Consider the following 11,166-nt stretch of genomic DNA (forward strand, 5'->3'; position numbering starts at 1 on the left):
CCCTAACAACTCCACTACAATGCCTCTAGTTAAAAGGAGCTCAATTTGAAAGTATACAAAGGAAAGACCATCTCTCATCCTCTAAATGTTTGTCTTGAAACTGTCTCACTTAGCTTAATTATATAAATAATTATTATTGGTCCCAAAAAAGGAGCGTGGTTCAATTGCAAACGCTATCCAAAACTCCAAAATTTGGAGTTGAATGTGGCCGTCCGATCTAGTGCTCCGGAACAGTATAAGCATCACCTCTTCTCGTCCTCATCATCATCAACACAGATTCACCACCACCACCATCAACACCAACACCATTATAATCATCTCAACACCCAGCAATCAGCATCTGTGTCTTTGCCAAGGAACGTGGATCTGTCTGTGTGAAGATGGCTATGGTGTTGGACTCTGCCGCGAGTGTGGCCGTCATTTCCCACCGCGCCACATGTATGGTCGCGACCCCTTCTGCGGGTGCCCAAACCTGCCTGGCTTTACCCAAATGCGCTGGCCTCAGAGTCGTCTTCTCTACCAAAACCCCAGCAGCAGCAGGAACAGGAGGAGGAGGAGGCATCTACCCGCATCGCACCCATCCGCGCCCCTCACGAGGAATCGTCTGTGAGCAGCAGCAAGAAACCATAGCTCAAGGTATGCAGTTTGGGTCCAATCAAGGCAGACATGCTTGTCTACCTTGAAAGGAATTGGTTGGTCGGGGATCGAAGTTGAAGCTTTTGTAAGGTCCACCTTCTGTTTTGGGTCTCACAACCACTTGCACCTTAGGATTACTGCTTTGAAACTTGCATCTCCAGGGTATCTAACCCACCTTAGCCTTTAAAATTTCAAAAATGTTTTGGGTCTCACAACCATCCTTGCACCTTAGGATTACTGCTTTGAAATTCGCATCTCTAGGGTACCAAAGCCACCTTAGCCTTTTTAAAACCCAAAAAGCAAGAGAGGGCACTGAAATCTGATGCCATCACCTTCCATTAGGGGAGGGGGTAGATTTTAACCCTGTAATTCCCTTTCGGGAGGCAAGGGCGCTATCGCTGGGATAAACCCCAGGAGGCACACCTTGGCCTTTTGATTGCTCTTTTGCGTGGAAAAATGAAGCAAATCTTGAAATGCATCACAAATGTGATAAGAAACTAGAATGGTGGTTTATGCACAGTCATTCAATTTAAGGTGAACTGTGCCCCTAACACTTGAGCGTTAAGTACTACATGAATAGGGATGCCATGATGTGACATAGTGGAAGCCTTCATGCCTTAATCACAGCCCTTAAGCACTATGCAGGAACCTTAATGCAAAATGCATGAGAGAAGAGAGTGAGATAGACTGGTTTTCAGTATATGTATTACGTACATGGAAGGTTACATGTATGCTTTGCCATAGGCCTTCCCAAAAGGGCTATTGACTACTTCTCTTGACTATGCATGTTTGAACTCCAAGAGGGAGAGAGATGAAATGATGCAAAAGATGCTACTTCTATATATATGATGATTTGCTGCTGGTCGGCCACCTTCTATTGCTGTCAGCTTGTATTTAATCCCATGACTAAGTAAAAAGTCAAATAAAATGTTATCGCTTCACATGTGTGCTCATAATTGCTACCGACTGATCATGAGGTGCTGTCGACTGTGCTTAGATGCTACCAACTGACACATCATTGCTGAAATATGCTGCCGATTGGATGCTGCATGCCCCAAAGCTGCCTAATGAGGATTTAGATCTGGGATTAGCCATGGCACTGCCTTGTGCATGTGACACATGACATGTATTTTGTGCTACATATTAATTTGTCATGTGCACTTCATCATTAACTACCATATGAATAGGGATCTCATGGCACATCATATTCAATGCTCCACATGAGCAAGTTGCCAGTCTGAAGCTTTCTGAGTAGACCCTTTTGAAGTGCATGTACTCACATGTCTAGTACAGAACATCCTCATCATTCATAGATTGTCTGGATCGTCATAGGTGAATCAACGACTTGGCAGGTTTCAATTCATTGAAACGGATCGAATCTTGACTTGCTAATTCTGTCTGAAAGTGCCCCTCTTCTTACTTGCAGCAGGTGTAGTAACCGACAAGACTTGGAAAGAGCTTGTGTTGGAGAGCGATATCCCCGTGCTGGTGGATTTTTGGGCTCCATGGTGTGGTCCATGCCGCATGATTGCCCCTCTGGTTGATGAGCTCGCGAAGCAATACGTAGGCAGGATCAGGTGCCTGAAACTCAATACTGATGAAAGTCCCAACACAGCAACTGAGTATGGGATCCGAAGCATCCCAACCGTCATGGTTTTCAAAGGAGGGGAGAAGAAGGATACAGTCATCGGTGCCGTCCCCAAGGCTACGTTGATAACTACCATTGAGAAATTCCTGGACAGGTAGAAGCTTTGTGAATTAAGGCATTGAAGCCAATCCACATTTGGGAGCACGGTTGGGCTCACAAAGCTCAAGTGCAATCAACATATGAGAAATGCTTCATTGTCGGGACTATGGAGTACTTGCATGAGAAGAGCAGGCTCTATCAAATTAGGAAATTAGTGGTCACTTTGCAGTTTGTGTATGCCAAAGTTAAAGGCGGGACAGTTCACACGAGCAACTAATGAACATGCCCATGCTGGAGCCAGAATGTGTACTATGGAGCTTGCTTGGGATCTTGATCAAACAAGTTGTAACTTTAATTGGGTTGGAGCTCAATGGTTTGCTAATGGAATTGAAATAAAGTCTCTTGCCTCAAGCAACTTTCTGAACCCGTGTTTGGTGCTATTTGCAAATATAGGACTATTGTTGTTGCAGCTGTATGAACATACTGATTGTTTTCTGGAGAAGTGTCTAGCTTTCTGTTTTGTAGATGAATCATGATGATGTTAATATCGTCATGTGAGCTCCTCTTATGCTTGGGGGTGTAAGGCAGGGCACAGCATATGCTACTCTTTTGAAGTTGACATTGTATAGACTTTGTGATGGAGGAACTGCATTCAACTGGAAGGTGGGTAGAAGCTCAGTTAGTGAGTTATATATATATGTGTGTGTGTGTGTATAAATGTGTATATATGTATGTGTGCATATATGTATATGTGTGTATATATATATATATATATATATATATATAAAATCCATTTTAAGTATTTCCTTAAGACACCTCAGAGATAATGTTGTAAACCATCTCATATGGGCTGAAGAATATTTGCCTCATTTCGGAGGGTTTGATAACGGAAGTTTTGATTCATCTTCCTAATATAATATAGTCTTTCCAATGGAATGGGTATGGTCCCTCCTCTGTCTTTAGGAGTGGTCTTCTTCTTTTTGCACCTTTACCCTAAGCTCCTAGATCTTATTTAAAATAAATTAGATGTTGGGGAGAGAGAGATAGAGAGGACCTTCCCCCTCCACCTCCCTAAGCCCACTATGGGCATCCCCCTCATAATTTACATATGCTACATCATAATCGTAAATCGTTAATCATGACCTTGGGCTTCTAATGACTCCTTTTGCTACCTAAATCCCTACCTATTCAAGGAAAACTGTGACTTTAATCAAACTGGCTTGAACGGGAAGAGAAAAACCATAAAGAATCCTATGATTTAAAATTGATTATAAATAGAGAGAGAGAGAGAGATGGGGGGATTTTCATGTGTGATGTAGGGAAATCTTTTTATTTGTTGGTTTTTTCGGAAAAATTCTTATGTTTTTACTTTGCCTGTTTTTTAAAAGCCCTCACCTTAGTCTCCTCCAATAATATTGAGAGAGTTTTTTTTGAGAAATCCTCCTCAATATTTGTTAAATCAGATTCTCTATAGTTCATTGTACGATTCCTAATCACATTTCATTAGGTAGATAGAGTTTTGTGAGACCCCTACCTCCCTAATCTAGACTAAGAAACTATACAGGGTAGAGTGACTGTCGGGGCCTTCCTTATAATTTCTCTAACAAGTAGCTATCCTAGTGCTCCTTGAGACTCAACTGGGAAAATCCCTTGCCAAGAATTGTAGGCGATTCCTCTTGCTTAATTGAACAATTTCTATCAGCTAATTATTTTTACGGTTAATTGCTTGCATATACATATATAGAATCCTCCCAAATTTGTGGATTGAGCCTAACCCCATCTGCCCCATGGGTTACCACTTAGTCTGCAGGTTCGATATTCAAGTATGCACCCACCCTAGGTGCACAGACTCTTGTGAAATCAATTCCTTCAAAAACAAGTATCTTAATATATTGATAGCTCAAACTTACATACAAGTATTTGACAAAAACTTGCATGAGCCATCAGAAACCATCATAACTAGAGAAGTTGGTTATATCAAAGAAATAGAACTTGCTTGTGGCCAGTTCACATGCACATCAGCATCAATGGAATCAATGACACCCTCATCCTTTGCCTTGTACCAACTAGCAAGTTCATCAAACATCACATCTCGTGAGATAACCACTTGCCTAGTTTGTGGATTATTGTAACATTTATATGCCTTGCGATCTTATGCATACCCAACAAAAACACACTTTTCTACCTTAGGATCCAACTTCCTCCTTCTCTCATTTGGCACATGCACATAAGCTATGCTACCAAACACTTTGAGGTGTCCAATGTCTGGCCTAAAACCTGTAAGATGCATCTCTGGTGTACTTCCATGTATGGCTACTGTGGGTGTCTTATTAAGTACATATACCACTGTGGCACACGCTTCTGTCCAATAATAGTCTGGCATGCTCTTTTCATTGAGCATTGCCCTGGCCACATCACAAATGACCCTATTTTTTCTCTCAGCAACATCATTTTGTTGAGTTGTGTACCTACAAGTTAACTGCCTTCTTATGCCGCCATGCTTTCTCAAGAAATTCTCAAAAGCATGTGAGGTGTATTCACCACCTCCATATGTCCTCAAACATTTTATCCAAGAGCCATATTGCTTCTTTGCAAAAGCTTTGAAGTCCATAAACTTTCCCAAGAGCCATATTGCTTCTCTGCAAAAGCTTTGAAGTCCATAAACTTTCCCAATACTTCACTTTTCTCTCTGAGAAAGTAAATCCAAGTCATTCTACTGAAATCATCAATGAATGTCACATAATACAAGTTGCCTTTAATGGATGGGTTTTGTGCAGGACCCCATACATCACTATGAACTATCTCAAGTGGCCTGCTACTCATGTTGCCTTCTTTAGGAAATGGCAACCTTGCTTGCTTTCCAAACTGGCAAGCATCACAAACATGCATATTCCCATCATACTTGAATCTAGGCAGCCCACTAACAATGCCTCCTGCCTGCATGTTCTTTAACCTTTGTATGTTCACATGTCCAATCCTTTTATGCCACATGTCAATGTCCCATACCACATTTTGGCTTTTAGAGAACATGGCTGATTTTAACTCAGGAATCCCAGCATCCAACTTAAATAACCTGCCTTCTTTCTTGCCTTTGGCAATGACTCTACATCCATTTTTAAAATCCTCAACAAAGCAACCATGCTCGTTGAAACAAACCTGTAAACCCTGTTCCACCATTTGACTAAATGAGGCCAAACTTTTTGTAATAGAAGGCACATACAAGACATCTGCCATCATATAGACTTTGTTTCACCATTGTGCATCACCAATGGTACACTTCCAACATGTGTGATAGCATGTTGGGAATCATCTCCTATCTCCACATAGCCTTTCACATCTATTGGCTTCATATGCTCAAACCATTCGCCACATGATAAGTCATATGGTTTGATGCTCCAAAGTCCATATATCAAGTGTCATCACTGTCACCATTTGTCATCATAGATCCCATGACATGTTTCATGTGGTAAACAAGTGATTTGCGCTGCCATCATTACTGCTTGATGCAAAATTTTCACCATTTGTATAATTTCCACCATGTTGTGCTCAATATCCACCATGTTGTGCATAATATCCACCATGTTGTGCTTTAACCCCTCTCAAATCATTTTGTTTGTGGGTAACAATCACGTGCCATATGACCAAACTTCCCACAATAATGGCATTCCACATTTTGCATAGATGCTTGTTGGCCTTGCCCCAACGTCCTCTTCCACGAGGATTACCTCTGCCTCTCTGAGGTGTATATCCACGACCACCTCTCGCACCATATGTAGGTTGAAAATTCTATTGCGGTGACCTATCCTGCCATCCACGACCATTACCACGACCTCGTGATGCAAATCTCCCCCTGCCTCTAAATCCCCTTTGTGAATAGAAAGCCTAATTTCTACCATTATCATCAAGGCTAGTAGATGCATCATGAAAAGAGTCACTGAGTTTGTAAGATTCCTCCCTCTGACTTTTGAGGTATGCAGGTATAAGAACCTCCCCTTCTGATCTTATAATTATTTCCCTCTCTGAAATAAAAGAAAGATCCTATTTTATCCTGTTTTGGCCTAGAGAGAGAAAATGTCTAGAGGGAGATAATTCAAAATTGAGATATTTTTGGATATAAAAATCATCCTAGTGTTTAAAATGGTTTCCCTTGAAACAGATATTCAAAAAGAAATTTCCAATGTGCAATTGGAATAAATTGAAATCAGGTAAAATGGACCTTAGCTTAAGGGTCCAGATTTTTTTGAAATTTTTAAATTAAGGTTCCTATGGACCAATTAGATTAATCCAAATGTAGGATAAATGGATGATGTGGATTAATGTGATTGATGTGATTGGATATGATTTGATGTGGGAATGATATGACGTGATAGGGATCGATGAAAAAAAATGTGGGAATATGAGAAAAGATGGGGACTAATATGAAAGGATGTGGAGTGATGAGAAAAAATGGAAATATTGTTGGAACTATATTTGTATGTGAAATCTGTTTTTTAAATGATTGTTTTATGTCAAGAATGCTGGGGAAGCATTTTGACCATCTTGTGAATGAGGTCGTGGAGACCTATCTGTTAAAGTTGCAACTGCTAATGGAGAGTCAACGGAGGACGTCTCGCATAGCAAGGTCGGTCTTGACCAGTCTCGATTTGATTTAAATGGTGAGCTTCTGGTACAGTGGATGAGGGACCAATGATGCTAGAGTTATAGGTGTACAGAGTGACCCGCATGCATTGCGGAGATCCCAGAGGGTCAGATATCCCGTTGATGAGTGACAGGTTGACATATAGAGATTTTGCTATGCACTATGCATATATGACATCTATGGTGAAGCATGTGGAACCTACATGCTATACAGAGGCTATTGGAGAGCATGTATGGGAGAAAGCAATGGATGTTGAGATGGACGCATTGGTCCATAATGATACATGGGACTTGGTTGCATTACCAAAGGACAAGAATGTTATTGGATGTAAATGGGTTTACAAAGTGAAGTGCAAATCTGATGGTTCTATTGAGAGACATAAAGCAAGATTGGTAGCAAAGGGTTATGCACAGACCTAAGGGTTAGACTATGATGAAACCTTTAGTCCAGTGGCTAAGATGGGCACAGTGAGAGCAGTCATTGCTATGGCTGTAGCTAATGGCTGGGAAATGCATCAGATGGATGTCAAGAATGCATTTCTAAATGGAGATCTACAAGAGGAAGTGTACATGGCACAGCCAGAAGGGTATGTACACCCTAGATATCCCACTCACGTATGCAGATTGAAAAAAGCATTGTATGGTCTAAAGCAAGCACCTCATGCTTGGAGTGATAAGATGAGCAGATATCTTATCTCACTTGGTTTTCAGATTTCTACAGCAGATTCTTCACTCTATGTGAAGAAGACAGAGCATGGGATTGCTTTACTCGTCATCTATGTGGATGATTTGATTATCACAGGTGATCATGGTGCAGATGTGATGCATGTCAAGAAAGCTTTGAGTGGGAAATTTGACATGAAAGATCTTGGTGAGTTGAGATACTTCCTTGGAATTGAAGTGGTGAAGAAGGAGATAAATGGAAGAATAAAATAAAATCCCCCAAAAATGAGTAAATGCTCACATAAGATGAAGAGTTGACTAAGGACAAGGTTATTAAAAAAGAAAAGATATTTAGAAGAAATGATGCATTTTTGACACCTTAGTGGTGTGGGGAATTCCCCTCATGAAGGAGGCACCTATTTCACATGTGTGGTTGGGTTTTAAAATCACAAATAATGAGATATTTTCATCTCTCCTCTCTCCTAGATCATTAGGGCCAAAAACGGCTAGAAAAGGGCTGTTTGTTAATCTAAGGATTAAGAAATTGTCCAATTGTGAATTGACACGTATACAAAAGTATGGCATTCTTGTCTCCTCCAAATGTCTTCTTAACGGTTCTATTTTGGTGGCGAACGGCTAAAACCGCTAAATTTAGACGTTTACGATGGCTAACATTAAAGTTTGGGTCCAAAATAGTGACATCTTGTTCCATTTTTTATTTCAAAAAATCAAGCATGAAGATACGAAATCCTCTTTTCAGACCTTGAAAACAACGCTATTAATGACAAAACACCAAATTTTTTCAAACGTCTACTTTCCACCTTCCCTTCATTTTGGCATATGGTTTATTCTCTTTTCTTTGCACTTTCAAAAGATTCACTATTCAAAAGATTCACTTTCAAAAGATTCACTATTCAAAAGATTCACTTTCAAAAGATTCACTATTTTTCTCTTATCTGTGAGCTTCTATGGCGTCCTCACGTCGTCCTTCTCATAATATAACTTCTTGTGATTTTCATAACACGAGAGAAGATGGTGTTTGGAAACCCATGTCTTTTCGTGTGAATGATTGGGTAACAATGCTTCCCTCTTGCAAAGGTGCCCACAGGGTGAAAAGAACCAAGCGAAATGAAGTGAAATCCCATTGGAAAGGTCGTGTTCTTGCATTCAAAGTGACCGACAATGGCTGGCTTGCAAAAGTTCAACATGTCTACATGGCCAAAGACATGGTGTTGAACTTGGATGAACATCCAATTCTCCATTCTTACTGTAATTCAACAAAACTTTATCTATTTGATACAACACAATATTTCTCTTTCTGATATATTTGTTGTTTGTTTCATTTCAGTTATCTTTCCGTCAACAGCTGTGGAGTGGCAGCCTGTTGAGAGCTTAAGTGGCACATTCAAAGCAATTCACAAGGGGATTGCAGATGTCATGTACGCAGACAAACCACCTTCATTTTACAAATCAGTGGATTTATTTGTGTATTTTGCAGAATACAGGGTTCCATCAAGAGAAGGTGTTCATGGAGAATTATATGACATACCTATTCCCACATTAATGTCACTAGAATGGGAAGTTCCTGATCCAAATACCATAACAAGCTTCAAATCCAAAATCAAAGATGATATTCTTAAAGCTATGTCTCCTGGAAGGATTTCAAGAAGGATAAAAATTCAATGGTTCTTGCCTATACATGTCTTTGTGGCATGTTTCAAAACAATGGAATTGGAGAGGACAAGAACGATGTGGCTTAATAGAAGACTATCTCTCTGACTGATATGGACACTGTACTTGGAGAAGGATGGAGTACCAAGGAAACTTTTCATATGGGCGACAATATCAGTTGTAGAGTAAGCCCAAATTCTTTGTCCATCTCATACCAACTGTGTCGCCAATCCCTAGTTTTGGGCTATGACTATAGGAGATGGAAAAGCAAGCTTGGTAGTTGGGTCCCTTTGGATTCTGAAGAGAATTGTCCAGAGTTTGAATTTAACATCATAGTCCATCCATTCATAGATCCCAGGAAACTCATAGTAACAGACTACAACATGTAAGAGAGTCGCTTGAGTTTCTGGACGAAATATCACCTGAATATAGATTCAAAGTAGATGATATTGTTGTCAGTACAAGGATGGAGAGTGTAACCTCATGCATCACATGTCTCCCCCCAAAAAAAGTTGTATTTGAGCCACTTGCAAGGGCAAGTTTGTATAGTTGAAAAGGATTTCTCCAATAATGTAATCAATATATTTTGCTAGATTTCGTCTTGACTTCTTCACAAAATTGGTTAACAAATTGTTTGCGACACAGAACAAGGTTTAACAGTTGAATATCAAATTATTGATACTGAATTTAAGTACAGAATATTGTCCCAAAAAGGGTGTGTTCATATGGACAAAATGAACAAAACAAAATCCAATATGTGGAATCACTCTACAAAATCAACTTTCCTTTTGGCATGAGATGACCCTGCATCTTTAGAGAATCTTTCTCTCTTCTGTTTGCTTCGATCAAATTTTACTGATTGAGGTTCAAGTTCTGGAGTTTTCAGCACTTGAGGTGTTGGAGAGGAAGACTTTAGAGTGAATTCCTCCAATGGTGGTAAGTTGGGCTCCTCTCTGAGACCTTCACGTGTTGGCGAAGGAGATTTGGCAGTGGGGTCTGGTTTTGGAGAAGGTTCTTTGGAGGTTGGCCTTGGAGACTTGGAGGTTCGCCTTGGAGACTTGGCAGTCTTCTTGGGGAACATGAACAAGAAATTTAATGGAGAGCCAACATTTGCCCTCTTACCACCTTTGTTGGATAAACGACGTTTCTGAATTTTAAATTTCACTGGTGAGTGAAAAGGAAGACCTTTAGTAGCACTCCTCTCTTTGACAGGGGTCTTCTCTTTGATAGGTGTCTTCTCTTGAGCTGGAGAAGAGCTCTTCTCTTTGGCAGGAGGACTGGTTATTTTCTCTTTGATAGGAGTCTTCCCTTGAGCTGGTGAAGAGCTCATCTCTTTGGCAGGAGGGCTAGGGGTCTTCTCTTTAGCAAGAGGGCTAGGGCTCTTCTCTTTAGCAGGAGGGGTAGGGATCTTCTCTGTAGCCTGAGAGATCTTTCCTTTAGAATGGCTCTTCTCTTTAGAATGGCTCTTTTTCCCCTTGGAAGATCTGCTCTTAGTAGGGCTCTTCTTCCTCTTCTTCTTCTCTTTGGCAGAGGTCTTTTCCTTTTTGAATGAGTCATCCTTGTCTTTGCTTTCCTTCTTCTCCCTTTTCCTTTTCTTTGAAGTTGTATCCTTGGCTCCTTTATTAGGTGGAAAGGGAGAATCAGGATCATATGGATTGATGGATCTGCTCAAAACCATGGACACTGCCTTCTCCCTTACCCAACTTACCCAAGAATCTGGATACTCATGCAACTAAGACAAAAGAAAATAAGAAAGTAAGAAAAAAGGTCACTAAATGTATTCACTAAATCAATTAATTGTTTTCATTCATGAACTTACAGTAAGTGTTGTCATTCTAAATCTTGACTCAAGATATCTCCAAGCATTAGCA

At 40.4% G+C, this 11,166-nt stretch overlaps 1 protein-coding gene across 2 annotated transcripts; it reads left to right on the forward strand.

The window, feature by feature from the left end:
* The first annotated feature begins 207 nt into the window (after positions 1-207).
* LOC147632042 (uncharacterized) lies at positions 208-2,738 on the forward strand. 2 transcript variants are annotated; one of them, XM_086808621.1, is made up of 2 exons: positions 208-636; positions 2,066-2,738. In XM_086808621.1, the coding sequence occupies exons 1-2, from the start codon at positions 381-383 to the stop codon at positions 2,380-2,382; spliced, it is 573 nt and encodes a 190-aa protein (XP_086664747.1). In that variant the 5' UTR covers positions 208-380; the 3' UTR covers positions 2,383-2,738. The 2 variants fall into 2 exon arrangements, with proteins under 2 accessions (XP_086664747.1, XP_086664746.1); XM_086808620.1 differs by having other exon boundaries at positions 210-636; positions 2,063-2,738.
* Positions 2,739-11,166: the final 8,428 nt, after the last annotated feature.

Source organism: Cibotium barometz, chromosome 14, assembly GCF_041138505.1.
Source record: "Cibotium barometz isolate CiBa-2024 chromosome 14, ASM4113850v1, whole genome shotgun sequence".
Lineage (NCBI taxonomy): Eukaryota > Viridiplantae > Streptophyta > Polypodiopsida > Cyatheales > Cibotiaceae > Cibotium > Cibotium barometz.